The sequence below is a fragment of the Leuciscus leuciscus genome (genome assembly GCF_965113295.1).
Source record: "Leuciscus leuciscus genome assembly, chromosome: 23".
In the NCBI taxonomy this organism is placed as follows: domain Eukaryota; kingdom Metazoa; phylum Chordata; class Actinopteri; order Cypriniformes; family Leuciscidae; genus Leuciscus; species Leuciscus leuciscus.
In genome coordinates, this window is record NC_138747.1 from 6,879,086 (window position 1) to 6,906,300 (window position 27,215).

The 27,215-nt window shown below is 36.5% G+C and overlaps 1 protein-coding gene across 2 annotated transcripts in view; it reads right to left on the reverse strand.

Moving 5' to 3' along the window:
- Positions 1–27,215, reverse strand: part of slc38a3a (solute carrier family 38 member 3a) — a 59,970-nt gene that overhangs the window by 3,957 nt on the left and 28,798 nt on the right. For both annotated transcript variants that reach the window (XM_082155480.1, XM_082155481.1), the window contains 11 exons: positions 19,092–19,165; positions 18,058–18,150; positions 17,296–17,377; positions 10,639–10,721; positions 10,337–10,395; positions 6,132–6,296; positions 5,202–5,281; positions 4,546–4,646; positions 1,752–1,876; positions 1,452–1,596; positions 777–880 (listed from right to left, as the gene is read on the reverse strand). In XM_082155480.1, the coding sequence (XP_082011606.1) occupies positions 777–880; positions 1,452–1,596; positions 1,752–1,876; positions 4,546–4,646; positions 5,202–5,281; positions 6,132–6,296; positions 10,337–10,395; positions 10,639–10,721; positions 17,296–17,377; positions 18,058–18,150; positions 19,092–19,165 (1,111 nt within the window). The remainder of the gene's footprint in view (positions 1–776; positions 881–1,451; positions 1,597–1,751; positions 1,877–4,545; positions 4,647–5,201; positions 5,282–6,131; positions 6,297–10,336; positions 10,396–10,638; positions 10,722–17,295; positions 17,378–18,057; positions 18,151–19,091; positions 19,166–27,215) is intronic.

The following is a 27,215-nucleotide window of genomic DNA, read 5'->3' on the forward strand; positions in this document are numbered from 1 at the left end:
CCATAGACCTGCATTATTTGACTGACAGACAAGAACGGTTTGACCTTAAAATATCAAAATTGAAACTACTGCGGAAAAAAAGACACCTACATCTTGGATGCCCTTGAGGTAAGCTAAAACATACCAAAATTTTATTTCAAAGTGAACTATCCCTTTAACTCCTGAAAATGCAGGTATTGACAACCGCATTTACAAAAATTCTTCTTTACGGACCCGAACTTAACAAAGTTGTTAATGATGTATTTAAAAGTTTATCAGAAATGTTTCTCTCTTCTTTATGTGCGGAGCAAGAAATCACAGGGACGAGCATTGACTCATTACAAATAAAAAATGTGCATACTTTCACTGCAAATTTCAACGCAATTTTAAATAAAACAAAAAAACACAACAATGAGAATTGAGGGGGGAAATGTGCTTGATTGTCATGAAAAACAATCTCACAATGCAAAAAATATATATAATTCTTAATGGCCCTAAAAAAGGCTGGACATAAAATAACCTGGACATTTCTTAGAATTTCTCCAGGAACTTCTCCAGATTCCTGCAGTTTGCTGTAACTTGAGGTGAACTAGTTTGCTAGTTTTCAATAGTTTGGGTCACACCAAAGATTTACCCGAGGGATTTACAAAGCACTTAGAATGATTCGTTTTCAGAGAATCTCAGTCTAAAAGTGTGAAAGGTTTCAAAGCATCTACATTCCTAAGAGAGGCAAGAAACCAGATCCCACTATGGATGAATGGGAGGAAACCGAATACAGTATGTCTGCAAGTACTTACAATGATTTTCGGCGGTGAGCGCATGGGTTCATCTTCCTCGGGAACAATGCGGATGTAAAACACAGCAGGAAATATAAAGATGAGGCACGGCGCGGACGTGGCACCTGTGGAACAAATAAACACATGTAGACACTTACTTACTAAATGTAAACCTAAACCTTCACTAACATGATTCATCCCTCAGGAATAAGTCATAACTGGGTCAAAAAATCTTTAGTTAAAGCAGTTCAAGTTACATAAGTCTTAGTCATTTAAGGAGATTTCTCAGGTTATAGGGTGGTCGGGCCCTTAGAGAACAATAGTGTCCATTCTTCTCTGAGGTAGGTAAAACTCACATGAAGTGGAGAAACAATTGGTGTTAACGAGTTAAGTATGAGATCAGGAGAAACTATCATGTATTGTAATAAAGGGAAAGCATAATGGGACTTTGTTGATAATTATATACACATTCCAAAGGCGATTAATAATGCTGGTGGGGATTTATGCACGACTGGCACTGTGCGTACAGTATTATAGTCTGAAACTTTAATGCATGTGCTGATAAAAGCGAATGTGAGGTCCTTGAGGTTGCCATGGACCAGTACGCTGCTCTTTTCACACTAATGGAACTTCAAAAGAACGGAAGAATCCATCGAGAATCCAACATCACTCAAGTGCCGAGAGCACCAAACCTACCGATGATCCCGAAGATGCCCAGGATGTTTGGGGCGAAGATGACCAGTAAGTTGATGAGGGTGAGGAGGCAGACAGCTATGGCAATGTGACGTGGCCACCAGAAGGTTTTATTTGCGAAGAACAGCTGCTGAATTGCTCTCCTTACCTGAGAAAAGACATGAAATAACAAAGCATTGAAAACAGATACTGAAATACTGCCTGTCATCCAATCCTGACACCTCAACTAAGTTGTAACTGGATAAGATGAAGTTTATTTAAAATGGTGAAGTCTGTGTGTGTGTGTAAGTGTGTAATACTCACAGGAAACAGCACGATGGGTACAGTGAGTGTGACGGCAGTCAGCACAGCTAGACGAACGCACAGGATGAGTGTGTCATACGGGTCAATTCGACTGTAGGTGTGCAACAGCTCGGCTTCCACCTTATCTACACACAGATAAAATCATTTGTATTTAAACGTAAAAGGTTTATTCAACAATAATGCAAATTATGTTGCATTCCTCACTGCTTTAGATCAGTAGTTCTCAAACTTTTTCAGGTGGCGGTCCATTTCAAAAGTAAAACAAACTTTGTGGGCTAAAAACTAAAAAACTTCAAAATGAAAATTCTGTCATCATTTACTCAGCCTCAAGTTGTTTCAAACCTGTATGAATTTCCTTCTTCTGCTGAACACAAAGGAAGATATTATGAAGAATGTCAGTAACCAGACAGTTGTTTAAGTACTATGGTCATTGAGGCCCATCAGCTGTCTGGTTACTGACATTCTTCATAATATCTTCCTTTGTGTTCAGCAGAAGAAAGAAATTCATCCAGGTTTGAAACAACTTGAGGGTGAGTAAATGATGACAGAATTTTCATTTTGAAGTGAACTATTCCTTTAATAAATACTGAGATTAAATAGACTGCTACTGTTAGGTATTGAACCTAAATGAGCCAAATATTTGCAGCTAAGAAGTTGGAACAGAAACATTTAATCACAAATGAATGTTAATACAATGAGTTAATTCATTATTTGTTGAGTAATTAGTTGTTAGTATGACTAGGGATTTTAGCCATCTAAAATTATTTTATATATTTTCAGTATGTCAGAAAGCATTTTTTTTTTTCACAGAAATTAATACTTAATTTATATAATAATAGTATATTCAGCAAGGATACATTAAATTGATCAAAAGACTTTGACATTGTAAAAATATATTTTTAAATAAATTCTGTTTATCAAAGAATCAAGGGGGAAAAAAGTATTACAGTTTCCACAAAAATATTGAAATGTTTGGGCAGCAATCATGTGACACTGAAGACTGGGGTAGGTAATGATGCTGAAAATTCAGCTTTATCATCATAGGAATACATTAGATTATAAAATATATTAAAACAGTTATTTTAAATTGTAATATATTACACAATATTACTGTATTTTTGATTGAAAAAAATGCAGCCTTGGTGAGTATGAGACTTTTTTCACACAAAAAAATCATAACAACCCTACATTTTTTAATGGTTTTGCATATACTTTTTTTAATCACTAAATCAACTCTCAGACCTTCTGACCACAGTTTGAGAACCACTGCATTACTCTTTCCCAGCTCACATTGGTAAAAGTTTTCATTAATGCACAATGGCCACTAGATGGAGTGCTAACACTTTACCAACATGACCATGCATCCAACACAAGATTTATTGAATCAGATGATTAGATCTGTGACATCAGCACATGCACTTTCTGATCCTGTAGATGAGCAGGTCTCAATCTTCTCTTGTACTTCAAAAGCTCTGGAACATGAGGGTGAATATGTTGTGCCTTAAATAAGAAAATACGCTCTTTCCTCTTTACCACTGCAGTCACACTGATCTCACCCAGACTCTGACATCTCAACTTGAATGACCACTCAGCACATCCATCTTGACAGGTCTTAACGAAACAAAAAAAAACCTCCTCCACTCTCTCCATCTTATCTGAGTCACACTGTTGTCTCCTGATGTGTAAAAAGGTAGGGAACCGTCCTGGATGACCAAATGACCTTTAATAATTGCGGCAACTACCCATCCCTGCTGCTTCATGCTCTGTAACATATGACAATTTTGCCTTGCTCTTCACCTCTACCCCTAGATGTTTGATTCATTCTGTATTAGCCATCCTAGCACATCCATCTCTGAATGTTATCTACAATACAATCGACAGCGGCTTCTGTTATCTAACTTTTGGAGACTTGGAAACAGATAGACGCTTAATGCCTCTTTATTGGCACAATATCTGCATTTCTATTGTTATTCTTAGAGGACGTTCACATAGGACATGTGATGGCTATTTTTAAACAATTTAAGATACTCTGTCTGGTAATAAATAGTCCAATGCATTCTGTTCCCTTCATTTCTGCTACATCTAACTCTGTCAACAGAATAAAGGCCCTTCATACCAAGAACGATAACCATTAAAGATAACTATAACGACAACTATATTAGCATCCACACCAACGGACGATATCGTTCTGTTTATTACATTACAGGTAAACTCTGTATAACACTCACTGATGCTATAGCTTAGGCCTTAGCAATGGCCTCACAGCTAAATCAAGGCATATAATCACGCCTCCAATGCACATTTACCTTTGCTCTATGAAATTTCATGAGTGAAATGGGAATTTCAGTCATTTCATTGGGAATCAGTGCAATGAAGAATTGCCTGATGCAGTGATAAGCCTGATGATCTTGTTCCAGTTTGGTGAACTTAAACACAAATTCCCAGCACCAACCAATAGCAAGCCTCTTGGTTTGGCAAGTGACCTGTGTTGGCAGAGATTTGTAACTTTGCAAAAAGCAAAGCTGAAGATCTACAATAGAAAACGTGCTCAATTGCAGTCATCATTTCCATATCATTCAACGTATTCTGTCACATCTAGTCAAGCTTTGTTTTGTCTGTGAAATTTTGATGAGCAATGGTGAATGTGACCAAACTTAATATGTCCCCAATTGCCACTACAATATGATTAATATTTTTATTGTCACTTCTTTTTGTCATTGCGGTACACATTTTCACTCTTTAGTACTCAGTTTCTACTATCTTGAGTAAAGGAAATGATGGTAATAGGCCTCACCGATGAAGGTCAGATATCCAAACAGAGCAGCCAGGAGGTACATGATGTACATGACCGCAATGGAGATGTTGGAGACGTGTTGCATCTTTGTCTTTGTGGGGCTGAAATCAGAAAAATATAATGACATTCCAACTCAAAATATCAGTTCATAAAGTATATACAGTCAACACACACTTCAGACACATTTCACTCTCAATCTCTGAAGTGGTCGTAAGGCATAAATATTCATACTAATGGTCTATTTCTACCACTTTGATGTCTATTTATAATAGAATGTTGAACAAATAAGTACTTGTATGTACTTGAAGGAATACTGTGGCATAATGTTGATTACCACAAGAAAATAATTTCTTGATTTCAGTATTTTAATGTTTACAGATTGGCCCTTTTCACTAAGTGCCTCACTGTAATCCAGATTTTAGCTTTTTTATAAGAAAATGATGGAAAAAAGTATGCCACTAGTGTTGTCGCTTGGGCTTAACTTGTACTGAACCCATAATATTCCTGTAATGTCTGTTTAAATATGCTAATTCCAGACTGGTAAACCACAGCTCTCCGAACAGAGAAGATGGGTAGTGGTGCACAGCGCAATAGCCTCCATATGCACACTGTGACTCATCTATGATTCCAGAACTTTGAAAGATCTTGCCACCTACTTGCGCAGCTCCGTGTAAATTGGCAGCACCTCGGGGTGGCACACGAACGCAAATGCCAGGATGGGAACAGTGTAGGCCGTCTAAAAAAATGTAAAACACAAACCAGACCACGTCACGTCACCATGGATACATCAGCAGCAACCATAAAACCCAAAGTCCACAATTTAAAGCCCATTAAACACTGTAGCGCATTTCAGGGAGCTAATTGTAGCTGTGATTATGTCAGACTTGGACAGAGCTCAGGCCTGGACTCATTAAAAATGCTGGTCCTGTGCACACCGAGAAAGACTGAACTTAACACTCCTGACTACAGACTTTTACACCTAACACTCTGACAGTAAAGGACATGTGTGGGAAAACTGCACACGGTGATGTGCGAGTTGACACTTATGTATGTGCAGGAGATGCATCAATGCTCGAGATATGAATAATAAAGGACCATAGGCCACAGACTGGAATAAATATGGACCTGTTTGGTTAACGTCTTACAAAGCCTGTACTGAGCTAAGACTACATTGACAGAATTTTCAAATGGGAAGGTTTCATTTTTCCTGCAATTACAGAGCAAAAGAGAGGTAGTAAAATGCCAGTTCTTTCCATTTCTTCCCAATTTAGCAAACCACTCAGCAATAATCTTTAAAACCACAGCCCGTCAAAGGTTCCAAACTTCCTGTGCTTTAGAAATGTGAATATATTATCATGACATACTACAGTACATAATATCATATATTATCATAACATAAGCTGAAAATCCAGACTGATGCGTATATAAGCCCACATATATACAAGTCGTGCAACGGATTATTGGGAACTACAGTGTGTGTCATTTGATTTCGCTTAAAGTCTTATGTCACATGACTCATCATGATTTGAATGAATGTCACAGCATGATTTCAGTACATTGGTATTGTAAGTTACGCAATGACATACCTGCGAGTTCATGTTAAAGAGGTGAGGGGTGCAGGCAGGGTCAGCCTCAGGGGTCATCTCCACTCCTTTGTGGTCAGACACGATACTTGTGTTAAAGCCCACCATCGTCATGTTATGGGTAAAGTCCTCAAAAGGACATTTCACCTGGAACTTCTTATAGATCACCTGGAGGGAGACAAGAGATTCAGTAACTAAACAAGTCTTGCATAGGTTGCGCTAATCTCACAGTGTGTTTTTTTAAGGGTTCATATCTTTTAATCATTTTTCCACTTATAAGTCCACTTATCATAAGTCATAACGTTTTTCATGACCATTTCAAACCCGCTTTCTGTCCCTTATAATTAACCAGGGCATTTTGTTCAGCTATGGATTGCATTTGCATGCTTTTATAGCAAGTATAGGGGCTTTTAGTATAATTTTAAAAATGTCCCTTTTCAGGTCGTGGCTCACGTGTCTTTTTGCTGTGAAATCTGATTTTTATAAAGTGAACGTAAACGTTTTTAGAAAAATCATTTTAGAGTATCAAAGACATTATTGGGAGATATAAAGTGACAACTGATATTTAAATGCATTTTATGAAAGCATCTATACTGTAATAAAGATCTCATTGACATTGATCTCATTGATATTTAAATTGCATCTTATTTTTTTGGACATATAAAAATCAGTCACTGCACCAAATTGCACATTTGTGCTCAGTTTGGGGCTCTGAATAAAATTTAGTTTTTTTCCCTCCCCAAGTATGAGCTCCATATTGACCTATATCATACTATATAAGCCATAAACGCCTGATGTATCAAATATCATACATATGCAATTTTTTGTTGTAATTTTGTCTAAAGGTTTCAATAAACTGCTTCATTAAAAAAAATTATCAGGCTTTACAGGGTTCAGACTTAAAACATGTTGACATGTAAATGTGGGTTGTCATTGGCTGATTTATTTGTTTTTCCGATGCCAGAAATCCAAGGATGAATCGTGTTTACTGCTTAGTTTCAAAATATGGTGTTTTTGAGTTCTGAAAATGACATTTACAAGTTACAAATTCATAAATGATATTGTTCTATTACATTTTAGCTTGGTTTCGCATGGTTTCTCATGATATGACCCCTTTAATCCTGAAAGGTACACTGCTTTATACTTTAATGTTATTCATCTGTGTCACATGACCAGTCGGATGAGAGCGAGAGAATATTGGGGTGGTTCTGGCGCGATTATGTCATTTGGTGCTTGTTCCAGGATCACAGCAGGGATGATGAATCGAGTGAACAAGAGAGAGGCAATGTTATCGTATTCAGACAGGACCAGGGTGTAAAGACCAGACGGTTTCATGAATCCAGTGTGAAGATGTGGCACAGCCAATGCCACATGCTCACACTAGCATGAGGACAGAGAGAGAGAGCCGTGTGCACAGATTAAAGCTCCCCTCCGAAACTAGGTCAGTGAGGTGCACTGAACACAACCCCACTCTAAAAATACTAAACACTCTCACACAACATCACACACTCATTCTTCTGGTGGAAAAGATGAGCACATCATAAAATCCCCCAGCTTACTATAAGATTTAAACTGCTAATTGGAACTGTATCAAGATTAAATATAAATTTTCATGCTCTCAGCACATTATTCAAGAAGAAATGTCAAAATAGCAGAGTACTGCTTCATGATGAGAATACTAAGCAGCACATGGCATCTGAATGAAACAGATTTAAAGGGATAGTTCACCCAAAAATGAAAATTACACCCATCATTTCCTTGCACATGGTGTTAATAGTAAATACTGAGTAACTTATATTTCAGACACACTATTGCCAGATAAAGTCTTTTTTTTTTTATCTGCCAATGAAAACAGTTCCAAACAAAGCTAAATAGAATGAAACATAGTGTGTCTCCGAGCAACACATAATAGTGGAGTTACAAATGAATCAGTGTATTGAACGAATCGATTCGAATGGACGGAATGAATTATTTAATGACTTGAGAAAGACTTTTTGCCTACTGACGTATCGATGTAACATCTAAAACACAGACTGAGAGTCTGTCTGGAGCGAACAAAAAAGCTGACTTATCCACCTTATTTTTTCAACACAGAAGTAAGCTGTTTTCTGTGAATGTGCAAGACTTACGATTCATTAGCCGCTATAGGGAAATAAGAAGAATATCAAAGTACAGTAAAGGGTAAAACTGTTTGTGCTACAAACCAGTGTGTTTATTATGAAGGTAATATGATGCCATAATGAATCGCATGCGCAGGGTAGGATTTGTAATCGTGTACATAAGATTGCAAGCGTTAATAAAATGTGCATGTGCAAGAGAATATTCGTAAATCGCCTTTCAAGTGTAAGAAAAATGTTTGCAGCATTTTACTGTTATTCTTAAGTGTAATTCATATATTGTGAAACTGCAGCTTCATGCTACGCAAAATAAATATGATCTGTATTCTTCTGTCTTCCATTTTTCCGTGCTTACACTTTTGGCAAGTTTTTTTTGCACAAATACGGCCAAAAGCACTGCAAGCCTGTGAACAGCAATTTGCAAGTGAAAACAACAGAGTCAGGAACTACAAAACAGATTGATCGCGTAAAAGCAACCTTTGTGTAAAAAAATAAACTGTTGCAAATGTCTAAATGACTTGTTGTGTACATGGGGCAAAAAAGTTCCTGAAATAACCTGATTTGTACAGTTGCGTCTTTCTTTTAGCTTTGGCACGATTCTCTCACTCACTGAGTTTTGCAAGCGCGAAGAGGAGGGCGGGTCCACCTTCATCATGTAGCCAATCAAATGAGCTTGTTTTACTCTTATCTGATTGGTTCAATAAAGACGCCAGTAGCCTGAACACATCTTTATCTTCATTTGGCTCAGCATCGTTCTCGTTGCCGAAATGGTACTTTTAATGTGCACTTACATGTTAAATAAATAAATAAATAAATAAATAAATAAAGGTTGCTTAATCAGCTGTGCACCATTAGGCTGACTAAGGTTGACTGACATAGTGACATTCATACTGAATTTCAAGCTCATTTAGACATTTGCGCGATCAATCTGTTTTACAGTTCCTGACTCTGTTGTTTTCGCTTGAAAATGCTTTTGGCCGTATTTGTGAGAAAAAAAAGCGTGCCAAAAGTGTAAGCGCGCAAAAATGGAAGTCAGAAGAATACAGATCATATTTATTTTGTGTTAGCATGAAACTGCAGTTTCATAACACATGAATTGCACTTATACGAATAACAGTAAAATGAGCTTTTACGCTTTTTTTCTACGCTTGCAATGTTATGTATACTTTCACAAATCTTACCCTGCGCATGCGATTCTTTATGGCATCATATTACCTTCATAGTTTATAATTAATATTAAAATAATAATAGTAAGACATATCAGTTTGAAATATCAAGCAGCATAACAAGCTGTTTTTGTACAGCTAAAAATAACTGGAAGTGAATGACACCGGAGGCAGTGAAAAGTCAGTTTTGTTGGATTGTGTATCAGGACTTTCAGAACGCTACTCGACAAATCAAATTCAAGGCAGTGTTGTTGTCGTTAACTAAAAATAAATCTAAAACTATTCAAATTTGTTTTTGTTCATTGAAATAATAAAAGAAAATAATTTCCATAAATAAATAAAAATCATAATAATAAATAATAAAAACATTTTAATTAAATAAATTACATTACATTAGAAAAGCTTAAACTTAAACAAAAATTAGAAATGTTGCCTTGGTAACTAACCAACATAAAATAAAGTTACGTCAAGTTGAAAAAGCTAAGCTGAAGTACTTAAATCAATAAAAATGAAATTGAAATAAAAATAAATGAAAGCTAACTAAATTGACATTTTTCAAAACCAAAAAACTAATACAAATGACAAAAGCACATATCAAAATTAAAAAAAAAATTATTTAAAATTAAAATATAAAAATAACCCAAATTAATAAATTTATATTATATTATATAAATAAAATTATTTATAATAATATATAAATTATAAAATATAAATTATAATATATAAATTATAATATTATATCTTATAATAATATCAAAGACCATAACTAACTGTTGTATGATGCAAAATGCCCAGATAATTTTTTTAATAATGATTAAAAAAAGTCCAAATCAAAACATGAAAGTCATAGAGGGAGGAGATGAGAAGCAAAAAAACAATTTTTCTTTTTAGGTAAAAAAAAAATTGACAAGGTCAGCAAACATACCGAAATAAGGAAGAAGACCATACAACTGAGAGAGAAACCGCTGGTGTAGCCCAGGTACCCTGAAACACACAGTGTGATGATGGAGGAGAGCCAGTGATCATATACAGCAATTACCCACAACACTTCTATGAGCAGTCTGACCAGATCACATCTAACCCTTTATTAAGATTCAATACTTTTACAATTCAATAAAACATGAATATAAGCATTTAACATTATGTGGTTGTGCAGATAGGAAGTTGTGAGCAGAACAAGGGCTGTGTGCAATCAGACATTAGAATTAAAAGTTTGAGAAAACTTACCGAGCTGCTTCATTAAAGCTAGCGGCAAGATGACACTGCATGATACAATGACGACCAGGTAGTTTCCGTTTACATACCACTCCCTGTCAAACAAATCAAAGAAGAAAGGCAAACACAAAAAAATAATTATAAAATGGATCACAGTTAACTTTCTTCCAAACTTGATAACTTCTTGTGAATTCACATTTCCTTAAAAATAATAAAAAAAGACAATAAGGACTGTCATTTTACCTCATTGATAATGGAATGTTACAGCAATAAATATAAAGATTTATACCATTTTTCGATTTTTTTTTCCCACTGTTAGAAGTTGTGTCACAGAGTACAGTCACAGAGCTTTTCATTTCCATCTGTATCTTTTTTTATTTGATTTATTCCATAAATCAAAATTATATTATATTTGATTTGATATATTATAAGTTTATGTCAGATAAAAATGAGGGTTGGATATTATAAAAAATCATAAAAACAACAAAAAAAATCATAAAAATGACAAATGCACATAACAAAATTACTCAAAACTTTAACAAATATTAAAATGAAAACTGTAAAAATAAAAAATAATAAGGAAAAAATAAAAAATAATAAGGAAAAAATAAAAATTATAAATACTATAATTCTATGTAAATAATACAAAAAACAACATTTTTACATTCTAAATTCAAACTATTGTTTTAAGACTGGCAACCTCTATTTTTCAAGGCCAGTCAGTCTAATATTGATTCTGGCACTAACTTTCAATTGGATGAGTCAATTAGGCTAAGGAACTAGCTTATTTTATGCAAGAATTGTTTATTGTAATTATTAATACTGATACATTTATCCATGGGTGTTGGAACCATTGTACTGTATATGGGTGGAACAAGACCCACTCGCTTTTTAAGACCAATGATATTGGACCCACTCACTTTTACCGTCTCTAATTCAGTGCATATGTCTGTTCACTTTTCAGAGCGCCGTCAGTCAAATCCATTCCACTTGAGGAATACCCTAATAAAATAAACTCCATTCCACATTTAAACTAAAGCCTTGACTTACACGCTGCTATACTCCTCAAATCCATTCCACTTGGTTCATTCAGAGTCCAGGTAGTTCCAAGTCAGTTTAATCACCGTTCTATATTAATGCACTGTTTTCATTGAAGCGCGCACACACATACGTCACTCGCACACAGAGGGCAGAGATCGTGCTGTGCACACAGAAACAGAAGCACAGAAACTTGCAACTTTAAGTAATAAAATAGCTTTGCTACAAAATCGCTACATTATATTTCTCAACGAGCCGTAACTGACAAAAATAACCACCAGTTTTACCCCTTCCAGTCAAATTTTGTGCTGCAAACATCAAGACAAACAGGTTTAAGTTGTCAATGCTGGCAAATGACCATGGTATAAGCGGGATAATCCATGGATAGCTGTGCATTAAACAATTTAATGCACAACGTGGAGGCAAGACGAAGCAGAGTTTAATTTACTTGTTTAATTAAAAGGCACCAGAATACAGGAAATGGCATTTACTCCAGTAACATTTTTCTGGGGGAGGACCCACCCACATTTTTTTTTTTTTTTTGCTTCTGACGCCCATGCATTTATCCACTGAATCCATTTTAAAAATCATATAGCTATTGCTGTGGTTTTATAAACACAATCAATGCTGTGTGATACAATGATTTTACTATGTTTAAAGTGGTTTCAGGCCAACACCAATTAATTGTAATACAATCATTGTATGGCTTCAAGTGGCCATTCATAATAAATATTGACCCATTTAACATTCCCCTTGTGCATTTGCAAATGCACAGCAGTTCTCTTATTAACCTAATGCATTACATTTCCATGCTATTACAGTAAAAGAGTGCTTACTGCAGTATGTTCTTTAAATGGCTTAAAGTTAAGTGCATAAATCACATTACTGGACAACACCAGGACAGGGAGGTGGTGTTTATTTTGGGGTGTTATCAATGCCCTTTCTTTTAAATGTGTTGTGATGTGTGACTGAGCTGCTATTTAGATCCGGAACCTTGTGCTCCGACTATCACAGGCCAATTTAGAGGGGAAATCCTCTCCCTCTCTACCTCATCCCTAAAGCTACTAATCTTGTTATTCTGCCCGTCATTAAGACCAAAATCATGGCATCTCTCAAAGAAGCTTTAAACGACAAAGACTGAGAGACTTCTCATGGACGGCCTGTACCCTGCCCGGAAATTCAGCTTGATTTAAGACAATAGAGCGACTCTATAAAGCCAAGGATGTTCAATGGACCGTGAATTTTATTAAGTGGAGACGTTGCAATCTCAATGAGGTGAATGGTACCAGGTACATTAAGAGCTGAGAGCTGGTCAACAGCGCTAAAACAAAGTTATCTCGAGAGGTCGAGCTACATTGGAGGTGATGGTGCTTGACTCTTGTACTGATTGGCTTAGGATCCGTGTGTGTGTGTGTGTGTGTGTGTGTGTGATGTTTCACATGAGCAAAAGTGTGAGTCAGCGATTGAAAGGCATGCCAACACTTGTCTGAACAAACTGTGAGTTACTTCCTCTCAACAGTTTTCTCCCCACCCACCCACCCCTCCATGTCTAGTCTGGATGAGGGCATGTCTGGGTGTAGAATGAATGGGGCACATTAACCAAAGTGACTTAAAATACAGTGTACAAATCGTGGTATTTCCAAATAGCAAGACAGGAAAAGAAGAAAATAGCCACTTTCACAGATTTCCATATTGTATCTGCATTGCTATCATTCACATATCAGAACCAAACAACTGTTAAACATGTGTTGCAGTCTCTGGGCCCTATTTTAACGATCTGAAACGAAAGTATCAAGCGCAAAACGCAAGTAACTTTGTGGGCGGGTCTTGGGCGCTGTTGCTATTATACCGGCGGGATAAATGACTCTTGCGCCCGACGCAAATCTAAAATGGGTTGGTCTGAAGTAGCTTCATTATTCATAGGTGTGGTTTGGGCGTAACGTGAAATAAACCAATCAGAGCGACATCTCACATTCCCTTTAAGAGCAGACGCGCTTGTTCTATAGCGGATTCCTATTATAACGGCGGATTTGCCAGGTGCGCGCCAGGAGCGGTTCACAGCGGAGGAGACCGACGTTCTCGTCAGGGCCGTAAAACACAGAGAAATGACGTTGGGGATGGAGAAACACACCCAAATTAACTTCGGTTAAACAGCCGTATGATCATTTGGGTAAATGTGTAAGCTAGATGTATGCTTTTATAATAAATGATCTATCTATCTATCTATCTATCTATCGTAATAATGTATGATTTGAAAAAATGAAAACGGCTGCTTCTGTGTGAAAGAATCAAAGTGTATGCGCTTTGTGCACACGCTACATTGATTATGGCATGTGCCCTTAAAAGCATGCGCCCTTAAAATGGCATATGAATAACATGCGCAACGCGCCACTGACTTTAAACAATTTTTTCCTGGTTAGTGGCGCAATTGTTTTCTAAACCTGCAAAATAGCATGAGGGAACGTTTGCGCCGGAACACGCCTCCTCTTTGCGCTGAACCGCCCCCGGGAGCACAAGTGTATTTCTTATTTAACTGACGTGCGTCTGTGGAGGGAAAAGTCCGCTGTGCGCGGGTGCAAAATAGGAATGATACATGCCTATGTACAAAGTCAATTGCGCTGGGTGCAAGATAGGGCCCTCTGACTTGAATATCTAACCGTTACAGCATCATTTCGACTAATTTGCTTGGATGAAAAGAAGCGAATTTCAGCATCTAATTTGATTACATTTCTTTTTACAGCATATACCATTAAACATTTTAGGGTGAGATTAAGATTTTTTTTATTCAGCAAGGATGTATTAAATTGATCTTAAGTGACAGTAAAAACATTGTAAAAAGTGATCAGTTCACTTAACTTAATCATTTTAAGGCAATGGGTTTCCTCACTTTTTTAAGTTAAGTCAACTGATCACTTTTTACAGTGTAAGGTTACAAAAGATTTCTATTCCTTCCATTCATCAAAAAAAAAAACTAAATTTTGTTTATCAAGGTTTACACAAAAATATCAACTGTTTTCAACATTAATAATAATATGAAATGTTTCTTGAGCATCAAATCAGCATATTGGAATAATTTCTGAAGGATCATGTGACACTGGAGACTGGAGTAATGACTGAGGAAAATTCAGCTTTACCATTACAGGAATAAATCACATTTTAAAATATATTAAAATAGAAAAAAAAAATTTTTAATTGTAATAATATTTAACAATATTATTGTTTTAACTGTCATTTTGAACATGCAGCATAGGTGAGCATAACAGACTTCTTAAAAAAAAAAAAGGTTATGCATATAACAAAATTTTTTGACCTATTTTGTCTTGCTGGGATAACGAGTGACACCAAGATACACATAAGCACATCCTACTTAACGGACTGTCTATTCTCACCCTTGTTTTCGTTTGTGTCAAATGAAATATGTATGCAATGACTAAGGTCCTTTCATAACACTTTCCTGCTAGTTTTAATTTACAAAAAAATGTCATGCACTTAGATTCATGTGCACTGCCTGCTAAAACTGAAATGAGTAGTCACTGTTTACAGCGCTGTGATCCTCCTCGCTCGCCTGGAGAGGTGAGGAATTCAAATGAGGAATCCAAAGGTCGTTTCCGTGGAGTTTTTGAGGTGTCCTCCAGAGTGTGTGCACAGGCCTTCTGTCAGGCCGAACTCCAGTCATCGCATCTGCAGCGAGCTTGCGTCACCGACCGTCACACACTCATACACACACATTTCCTTGGCTGGGCAAGTGAGTGTTAGTCAGGAAAGATCTGACCTTCACATGCATACAAACATACAAACCTGTTCTCACCAAACCTAGTCCATCTATCACAGTTCTTCTCTTACACACACACACACACACACACACACACACACACACACACTTTTACACAATTATGCCAAAGGATTTAACTATGTGACTCAAAAATCCTAAGGGACCTACTGATCTGACAGAAACTGCACAGCTCACACACATTCACAAATTGGCAGTAATCATTACGAGGGGCAAAACTGATGTGGTTGCTAGTGTTAACGGCCTCCTGTCCACAATGACAGCCTGGTATTTGACGAAAATAAATGCCATTGAAAGAGGAGCTTTTACAGACTCGACTAATGAACAACACTTTTCCTTGTGACCTTCCTTAGTGTAGACCTTCCAACACACTGGTTTCTTTCATTCTTTCTCTTACTATCTTATCCCAAAGGACTTTTTTTTTTAAATGTATGACGTTTTTGCTGTCGTGCAGTCAACTTTATCTCAGGTGTTTGTAATAAAATAGCTAAATATTCATAAAAATAGACACAAATGAGACTTGTTGGCATACAGTACACTCTCTGAAGAGGACCTTTTATGCTTTTTTTTACATTTTCAATTTCTTTAGTGTGTAATGTTACTGTTTGAGCATTAAAAAGATCTGCAAAGTTACAAAGCACAAAGTCCACTATAAAGGGAGTTATACTCTTTATCAATAAGCACTGTTTCTGAACTCTCTCAAACGCCTTGATTGTAGTATTATGTTTTCTTCCAGAAACGTACGTCACAATTTTCCTCATTTAAATAATTCCTGGTCAAGGCATTCGTAAAAAAAAGGCAGGGCAAGGCCTGTTTGATTTGCGTTTGTAGTTTGTTGAAACTTGCTGTTATGGTAAGGGGCGTGACATTTCCAAAACATGCTTGAAGCAATCACACACTAGTCCAGCTAACCAGTCAGAGCAAATTGCGCTTTCCGAAAAGAGGGGGCTTCATAGAGACAGGAACTAAACAGAGCGTTACTGACAGACAAGGAAGAGAGGTGCTGCAAAATAAGTGGGGGAAAACATATATGAAAAATAAAATGTTTTTTTGAACATTCAAGCATACTATTCTAGTAGGGTCTAGTAGAATAGTATGCTTGAATGTTCAAAAAAACATTTTATTATTATATATATTTTGCAGCACCTCTTAAAACAATATCAACATTATAAAATGCATAATATGGCCTCTTAAAAATTAAGAATCCAAAAGCAGGTTTTCCCAGAGAACCTTTCAGTGAAAAGTTCTTAAAAGAACCTCTTTTTTTTCTTAGTTGGAAGAACATTTGAATAATCTAAAGAACTTTTTTCCACTATAAAGTGGAAAGGTTCATGGATGTTAAAAGGTCTTTATTGAACCATCGATGCCAAGTGTATTCATGGATTTTATCAGGTCCCTTTCCACAGGTGTATTAATCAAGCACAATGCAGTCTGCATTCATAATCTAGGTTCTTGATTTTATACACCTGTGAAAAGGGACCTGATGAAACCCATGAATAGGGTTATAAAATAAAGAAAAGTCTGATCTCTTGTCTTGAAATATCTTTTTTGAATCTTTGGACACGTTACTGGGTCTTTTTCTTAAGAGAAACATTTGAAGCAGGAGACTACTTTTGGTTTCCCTTTTGTCGACAATTAGAGACATTAAACAGATCTCATGTTTCATTTGACTTTCTAGCGAGTGCTTCCGTGTGCTGATACCCTAACATGCTTGAAACGGGTCGCGTGGTAATCTAGAGTCCTGATGTGGCCAATAAACAGTGGGAAAAAACAAGATGTATTTGTGTTGCTTTCTGAGAACTAAAAAACAACTTTAAACACACACAGACATGTGTACTCACCCTGATGTACTGTCCACCTTGAGAAAAGCCTGGATAACCAGTGGAAACTCGTACTTCACTATGTACAAGTAGCTGGACATGGCTATGAGAGGAGAGAAAGAGAGAGTGAGATTCATACACAAACACACACATACAGTAAACACCCTAATCCAGTACGTATTTGTCTACTCCAGGGGATTGTGGTTATTATCCTGGAAGCAAATGTCACAGTAAAGAAGAGAATCAGTTCTATATTTAGTTACTATAAACATGCACCAAACAGCAACCAGCTTAGGGTCTTTTTCCACTACTGTAGATCAAATCACAGTTAAAATGACAAAGCTCTCTAAAAACTATTGACGGAAATGCAAAGCAATATTAAAAGAAAAATACATTAAAAAAAGAAGAAATGATAATGTTTTACAATAGGCAGGATACTGGTATAAACATTTTAAGAAAAAATTATGCTGAAAATAATCGGTGTGCCCTAACAGATGGACCATAATAATAATAATAATAATAATAATAATAATAATATATAGTTGAAATAGGCTACAGCTTTCGAAAATGAGGACAACATGGAGGAAAGGGAGGACAGGTTACAATGAGATTGAAGGAATAAAAAAAAAACAAAGCGATGACCTGGACTGTAAATGAGAAATGAATGACAATGCTATCTATCTACGTCCTGTCACTTTCTCTGCAGAACTGTGCTGTGTCCTTGACAGGGTCACAAAGCATTACATTGTGTCTCCCGAGACGTAACTTTTGACAGCGTCTCACCTCCAATGTTCTGCAGGGTGATTGCAATGCCGGCAGCCATCTTGCCTGGTGTGCCGAAGGCTCGGAAGCCCAGTTGCTCATAAGCTCTAATGCCTGACAACAAATCAAAAAGAAATTAAATTCACACATCGCCCGATTGCTATTAATATACAACAATATAGTAAAAAACATTAATCTCCCACATAAAAAAACTCAAATAATAACAATAATAATCATTGTATATGAATTTAATTGAATACACTAATCCATTTAAAAACGTATATATATTAGTAATAATAATAATACTAATAATAATAAATATCTGTCATGTTCTGTTTGTGTTTAGTTTAATTTTCATAGACTTTCAGTTTGTTTCTCTTCAGTCGCCTGTTTCTTTTGCCATTCATTAGTTGCAATGGATATTCATTTTATTCATTTAACGATCACACCTGTTAGTCTTGGAGTTCGTTATGACTGTATTATTTAATTTCCTCTTGGTTTTCAGTTCATTGTTGGGTATTGTCGTGTTGTTATGCGCATGCTGTCATATTACTTACTCATCTTCGGATAACCTGTGTTTGTTTTGTTTAAATAAATACCTTTTTGTTATTAGTACCCTTTTGGAGTTTCTATTCATCATCCTTGGACAAAACCTTACACTATCATCAAGTAATATGTATATCATGGTATTTGTAAGGTTTGTCAGTTTTCAAGGTAACCATGTGGTTGACATGGGTTTGGGGCATCAATGTAACCATGGGCATATAGTTGATATAGCATTGACAATGACAGCCACAATTGATCAAGCACAGCAGACGCTTGGCTATTTTTAGCCTAATGCACACCAGAAATATTCTTGCCAATTAAAATCTCTCACAGAGCAATGAGGCAGATGGTCACTGAGCCAACAGAGAAACCAATGTCACATCAGTTAACGCCTCTATCTAAACCGGCTCTTCATTTTAACTCAGGAACAGTTTTCCCTATCCATTTAACAATCTTAACTACAGAAGAGAGTTTAAACTGGTCTCAGGTCAGTGTAATGAAATACTCACCCACAATGCCTGAAGATTTTAGCAGCAGGTGAATGGAGTATGAAGACAGGCCAGCAACAGCAGTGAGAAGAATTCTGAAAGACAGAAAAGATTAAATAAATGCAATTGGACCCAAATGTCACTTTCATGACCCGTTGTGACTATGTGTTATATTTATATAATACTTAAACGGCCAATGGTTGAAAAACATTCTGTGTTCAACTGAAAGGTAGTAGGATCAAACCATACATGTGGTAATCCAACTCAAATCACAAAATACAATAAAATTAAACATATCAGTGACAATATACAGATAGATAGATAGATAGATAGATAGATAGATAGATAGATAGATAGATAGATAGATAGATAGATAGATAGATAGATAGATAGATAGATAGATAGATAGATAGATAGATAGATAGATAGATAGATAGATAGATAGATAGATAGATAGATAGATAGATAGATAGATAGATAGATAGATAGATAGATAGATAGATAGATAATTTTTAATTGAATAACTAAACAATTTTCATTGTAGATCTAAATCATTTATAAATATGTTACATTTATGAATATTAATATATAGAAATAGAATATAGAACATTAAATAGTTACAGGCCTAATGCTAAGAGTTGAAAAGAGGTTCTAGCCTCAATAAGGTGGAAAAATACTAGACAGCGTAATCACAGGCAAGATAGCCCATAAATGCAACGGCACCCTCCAGCTGTCAACATCTGGACAAACATCTCAAGCTGTGAAACTGAAACACGCTCTACTGACTCTTTTTCTTGCATAAAAATGCCCTGTTTAGTCCCTTTTCCTAGTTCCAGAATGTCTTGGCATCTCTACGGACCAGGCCTAACCACTCTCTGCCAAGCACTCAGTTTCAACTCTGCACTTTCTCACGTTTTCCCTTGTCCTTCTTTTTTCCAAATGACGTGGCTGAACTGCAGAAGTCAACGAGTGCAGTTCTGCTGAAAACGCTGTTGCCTTGACTCACACGAGCTCTGAAACAGATATTCAGCATCAAAACTCCCATCTCTGACTAACATTCCAGTCATATATAAGCAGAGAACAATTGGTATAGCTAATCGCTCACGTTTAATAACAAATTACGCAGGAGTAGGCAGCATTACGAGATTAAAAAGCTTTGAAAAATCTGCTGAAACTGAGACAGAGCGTGTGATTTGTTCACCAGCTGCAGTGTGTTAATAGATGCAGCTGGCTTGAATGAAGACAGCATGCAATCAGTTCAGCATCTAATCAACTTTTTTAGCAGCTGATTGTAATGAAATATTTGATATTATCCAAGCTCCAAAAGATGCAAAAAACTTCTTAGGCCCCATTTACACCAAATGGTTCAAGTGACCCAATTCCGATTTTTTCCTCTCATGTGACACAGATCGGATATGACCGGTGAACGTGTAAGCAGGAAAAAAACGCATGGATTCCGATTTTCTCAGATCGGATTCAGGCCTCACTCATATGTGGTAATAAATCGGATATGAATCGGATACGTGCATTTGCGTGTGCCGCGTAAGCAGACAAATCGGATATTCCCCAGTAAATGCGAGTCGTACGTCATTAAAAAAGTGACGTCAACTCAGGTGGGCACCACCAACTGAGATCACATGACTTATTATAGGCGCGATGGAGGACGAAGGCTACACAGTGGAGTAATGCGGAGGTTTTATGTCTTTTGAGTCTTTGGGGTGAAGAGACAGTGCAGGCAAAAATGCAGGGTTGATCATCGCTAAATTCGCCCAGGCTGCAACAAGGGCTCTCCTCTTTTTTCTCCGCCGTACGAGACCAATGTTTTGCTGACTTTTTTTGCTGACTTTTCAAAATATTGTGGAAAGCAAAACACTGGATAATTTTATTTGCATCTGCATCCATTGAATTTCGTGCTGTTTTACTTCCTTTTCCGGGTCAGAACGTCTACATTTGGTAGTTTCAGCAGTGTATAGTGTAAATGCAAAAATCGGATACGGGTCACTTTTAAAAGATGATTTAAAGGGTTAGTTCACCCAAAAAATGAAAATTATGTCAGTAATTACTCACCCTCATGTTGTTCCAACCCCGTAAGACCTTCGTTCATCTTCGGAACACAAATTAAGATATTTTTGATTAAATCTGAGAGCTGATCACTCCTCCATAGGCTTCTAAGTGATTGAAACTTGCTGGCCCAGAAAAGTTATTAAAAAGATCGTTAATGTAGTCCAAGTGACTACAGTGGCTCAATCTTAAGTTTATCAAGCGACGAGAATACTTTTTGTGCGGAAAAACAAACAAAAATAACGACTTTATTCCACTATTCATTTCCTTCTCTCTGGGCCTCGAGTCAGTGGGCACGTCACCACGTAGGCTCACTATTGGTCGACGCTTGTCATGTGTGTGATGCGTGGTGACGTGCAACACAGACGCGCTGCGCTAAAACACGACGTAAACTGACTTAAAATTAAAATCTTAATTTGTGTTCCGAAGATGAACGAAGGTCTTACGGGGTTGGAACAACATGAGGGTGAGTAATTACTGACAGAATTTTCATTTTTGGGTGAACTAACCCTTTAAGTGGGTCGTCAAAAAAATCGGATATAGGGCCCTATCTTGCACCCAGCGCAAGTGACTTTGTACACCGACGCATGTATCATTCCTATTTTGCACCAGCGCAAAGCGGACTTTTCCCTCCACAGAAGCACGTCGGTAAGTTAGGAAATACACTTGTGCTCCCGGGGGCGGTTCAGCGCAAAGAGGAGGCGTGTTCCGGCGCAAACGTTCCTTCATGCTATTTTTCAGGTTTAGAAAACAATTGCGCCACTAAGCAGGAAAAAATTGTTTAAAGTCAGTGGCGCGTTGCGCATGTTATATGCATATGCTATTTTAAGGGCGCATGCTTGGCCATAATCAATGTAGCGTGTGCACAACGCGCACTTTGATTCTCTCACACAGAAGCAGCCGTTTTCATTTTTGCAAATCATACGATAGATAGATAGATAGATAGATAGATAGATAGATAGATAGATAGATAGATAGATAGACAATTTATTATAAAAGCATATATCTAGCTTACACATTTACCCAAATTATCATACGCCTGTTTAACCGAAGTTAATTTGGGTGTGTTTCTCCTTTTCAATGTAACTTCTCTCTTTTACGGCCATGACGAGAACGTCTGTCTCCTCGGCTGTGAACCGCTCCTGGCGTGCGCCTGGCAAATCCGCCGTTACAATAGCAATCCGCTATGGAAAAAGCGCGTCTGCTCTTAAAGGGAATGTGAGATGACGCTCTGATTGGTTTATTTCACGTTACGCCCAAACCACACCTATGAATAATGAAGCTACTTCAGACCAACCCATTTTAGATTTGCGCCTGGCGCAAGAGTCATTTATCCCGCCAGGAAAATAGCAACAGCGCCGAGACCCGCCCACAAAGTTACTTGCGTTTTGCGCTTGACACTTGCGTTTCAGATCGTTAAAATAGGGCCCATAGTCAGCAAATCGGATTTGGGCTTTAAGACCTGCAGTGTAAATGCAGCCTTTGTTTAGCCTGTTAAGTGCACAGAAGAATGTTATCTATCTATCTATCTATCTATCTATCTATCTATCTATCTATCTATCTATCTATCTATCTATCTATCTATCTATCAATCTATCTGTCTGTCTATCTGTCTATCTATCTGTATCTATCTATCAATCAATCAATCAATCAATCAATCAATCAATCTATCTATCTATCTATCTATCTATCTATCTATCTATCTATCTATCTATCTATCTATCTATCTATCTATCTATCTATCTATCTATCTATCTATCTATCTATGTCTATCTGTCTATCTATCTGTCTGTCTGTCTGTCTGTCTGTCCGTCCGTCCATCACGTCTGGTTTTGTTTTGTTTGGTTTTCACTGTGTTCTGTTCCTGTTTTGCATCTATCTATCTATCTATCTATCTACAATATTTGTGACTTCTATGTATTCTTATGTTTACTGAAAATATCTAAAATGTATGTTACAGTTTTTCTCAGTCGCTTTGGTGCATTTCTCACATCACTATTTACATTTGCACAACAGTTAATGCAGTTCTCAAAACAATTAGTACAAACTGCAAAACCTAGTTGATAACCTGCAAAAGCGTGTCACTTGCTCAAAATGGATAGCTCATTCCTCAAAAGCAAGTTTTCATGTCAATGAAAGTGTCAGTGTCATCAAGATGAAAAGTCCTGACACCATTGTTTATGAATAAGATAGTCAAATGGCTTTGTCATGTTTTCATTATGACAGTTTACTCTGTAAATGTTTTCCAATGCAAAAAAAGTCAGATCTTGGTGACACTACCTGAGAATGCTCAAGACAGCACTATATACTATTTGCACAGCCATTTGAAAAATACAGTAAAGTTACACATTACTGTATTTAGTGAGGTAACTGAGTACAAGACACTGAATATGTATGTTTCACATTTTTACTGCATATGCTCTTTGCAATTCTAATTTGTTCACAGCATTGTGCAAAAGAAAAATACACCCTTATTTACAACAAACATAAACTCCCTTTGGGTAGAGCTGTGCACAACTGGAAACAATATTGCAGTACATTAGAATTGAACATTGGTTGCAACTAATGCTTCACACACCCATTCTCATCAGTGAAAGCTGAGATTCACCTGAGAGAAATTGTTAAATTTAGGAGACATTTGCACAAAAAAAAAAGAAAAGATTTTCAAAAAATGTGTAAAATTTGCTTGACAGATAATGATGATGTGAGAAATGCACCAAAGCGACTGAGAAAAACTGTAATATTTATATACAATATAACGTTCAAAAGTTTGGGGTTGGTACAATTTGTTTTTGAAAAAGTTCCTTTTGCCTGCCCAGGCTGCATTTATTTGATCAAAAATACCCTAAAAACACCAACATATTATTATTATTTAAATAACCGTTTTCTATTTTAATATTGTTTAAAATGTAATTAGAATTGAAATCTTCTAATTGCTCCGTTTATCATTTATTCCTGTTATGCAAAAATGAATTTCCAGCATCATTACTCCAGTCTTCAGTGTACACATGATCATTCAGAAATCATTCTAATATGCTAATAACAGTATATAATTATAATAATGTGCTTAAGAAACATTTCTTATCATTATCATCAATGGATAATAAAATAAATGGAATAATGAAAACCGGGATACATTTTTTCTGGATTCTTTGATAAATAGAAAAGAACAGTATTTATTTTGAAATAGAAATATTTTATAACATTATAAAAGTCATTACTGTCAGTTTTGATCAATTTAATGGGTCCTTGATAGATAAATTAAAAATATTAATTACTTTCAAAAATAAAAATCTTACTGGCCCCAAAGTTTTGAATGGTAGTGCAGTTAAAACATTATATATTAATATAAAATGATCATATAATTTTTTTTAAATTAAATCAACATTTTCTGTTGATTAATTTCAGCACAGAATGAAATGTATTGATAATCAGCATTTCTCTCTACATATCTGCCATATTTGGTGATTTTGTCATCTTGATTTTTTTGTCAGTGAGCTCACCACAAGAGAGTTATAAATCTGAGATTGAGACCGGTCTCGAGTGATACTTTGCTAGAATGCCTTGTTAGAACCTGAAGACAAATTACACAATTTACTCTGGAGCATCTGTACGTGTTTCTCCATTTATTGAAGAACTTTCATCCAAGTGGCTTCATCAGATTTTCAATCAATGTAAAAACACCTCTTCAGCACATGGAGGAAGAAGTGGATGAAATCCAAGCACTGTTAATTGAGACTCCAGCAGCGCTGTGTCACTGAGGCTATTAAAAATTATTTTGATGGAGAAAGAATATATGAACATTTAATCCAGCATGGTCCTACAGCAAATTATCATATCAGATATGATCTCATAACTACTTCGTATGACACAATTCTTGCTCCCACTGTCTCTCATGAACATGTCTTTTATTCCAGAAACATTAAATCATGTAGCCTAATTTCAGAAAGCCTAATTTCAAGGCAAAAGTTGAGGATTTGTTGTTTGTCATAATCTTTCTCAAAGAGCTGCTCTTTCAAAGACAATCAGTTATGCTTCATGAACCGTTAATATTTGATGTAACGTGTGGAATAATGTTTACGTGGTCATTTGCGGGTGCGGGTTGGGAATCAATAGGCATGGTTAGACTGAGGGTCTAATAGCCAATACTATTTCGACTCAGTTCGGTACCCACTGATAGGCGGTTGCTTTCAAATGGTCCCGTGCTTATTTGCTTTAATTACGACACGATTTGCAGCGTTGAGCACAGCGTTTGCACTGCAACTGAAGTGATTGACAGCTTCAGTCATTAAGGGAGCGCTTAATTTCTTTCTGTATATAATCTATTCGCAATTTCAATAAAAGTTTTATCTTTCATGCTGCTAAGAGGATCAACGGATCACGTATACACCGCAGAGTTTCAGGAGACAACCGCATTTAAATGCAGAGTGAATCTGCTCAAATATCCCTGATATTATATGACAGTAGAGCCTCATATTTGGCTCATAAATAAAATTAAAATAAAAAAAAGAAGCAAATTAGATATTGAGATCATATTTTAAAAAATAGAACTATAAAAGTAAAAGTGGATGGTCTTATGTTATCACACAAGAAATTCATTAATATACTGAAATCTCTGACTTGGTTTCTGATGATAATATGATGAAATCTTTTGCGAAACTCCAGAGGAGACAAATTTACTGTGCTCTTTTTCTCAGTAGAAGAATCTGAGCATGAGTCACTCCTATCTAGAAGAAAATAAAGAAAGGAACTCCACACACTGTGTTATGTGATGCTGGATATTCTGTGTTTTGTGATGTTGTGCATTTCTGGGAGATGTGGACCTACTCTCGCCTCTAGGGAACTGCTGCCCAGATTCAAAGTGACAGAGCAAAATCAAGCCTGAAGTCAAACCACAGCTCATACAGGCAAAACCCAACATAAACATTTCAGAATCTGTCCTTCCTCTATATACACCTAACGACAATGTATTACAGTATGAGACTCTACAAAGATATCTCCATAGCAAGGTCTATAGTAACTCCCATAAACCTTATGAATTCATCCACAAGAGCTAGAGTATTGCTGAAAGGAATATTAGTGCTGTTTAATTAAATTGTGTCTGGGATTGATTTATGTGTAGCCTGAAGCCACAATCAGCACTGGAGAAACACGGTTCTCAGATCAGATAGGTACCACACGCGCAGAAATCGAGAGTACGGAAAGTTTAAGTGTGCCAAATATCACAGAACCCCAGTCACACCTAACAGCTCAAACCCAAAGCCCTTTCAGAAAAAAAAGAAAAAAAAAGCCTCTGTACATTGCTTAACCCAGATTAAAAGGCCAGACTGGTTTTCATAAAGCATGCACAGCCCATGTTAAGTAGCACAGATCATTAGATCATTCTCTTTGTTAACAAAAGTAATGTAGCGTGCCTGGAGTGAATGTGGAACTCCCGTGCAACATAAGTTTCCTGGTGCAGCCCGCTCAGCTCTATACTGAAGGTCAGTCAGGACACAAATCTCTCCGGCAATCTGACTTTACTAATAAAGGCTGCTTTACCGGAGGATTAATAAAGCAGGGGAACCAGTGCAGAGAACGGGACTTAACCCAGATCATGACAACTAACAAACTTTAGGGAAGCTGTGATGTTTACACTGCATAAGAACCGAAGCAAGATTTGAGAAAAACCCTATGAAAAGCTAAAGAGATTAGCCAATGAGCTTGAACATGATGTTTATATTACATGAACTATTGTTAGCGAATGTGCAAGAGTTATCCAGGAACAGAACTATAAAGTGTTAAATATCTGCTTCCACTGCCTCATAAGAGTCTAAACCTATAGCCTCTTACAGGTCCATAACATTATACAGTACCTAATAACTTCTATAGAAAATCCCATCGATTTACAGAACTGTTCAAATGCTTGGGGTCGGTACTTTTATGGCCTTGAAAGAAATCTCTTGAGCTCACCAAGGCTGCATTTATTGGATCACAAATACATTAAAACAGTAATATTGTGAAATATAATTACAATTTGAAATAATTGTTTTCTATTTTAATACTTAAAATTGAATTATTTCTGTGCTGGCAAAGCTGAATTTT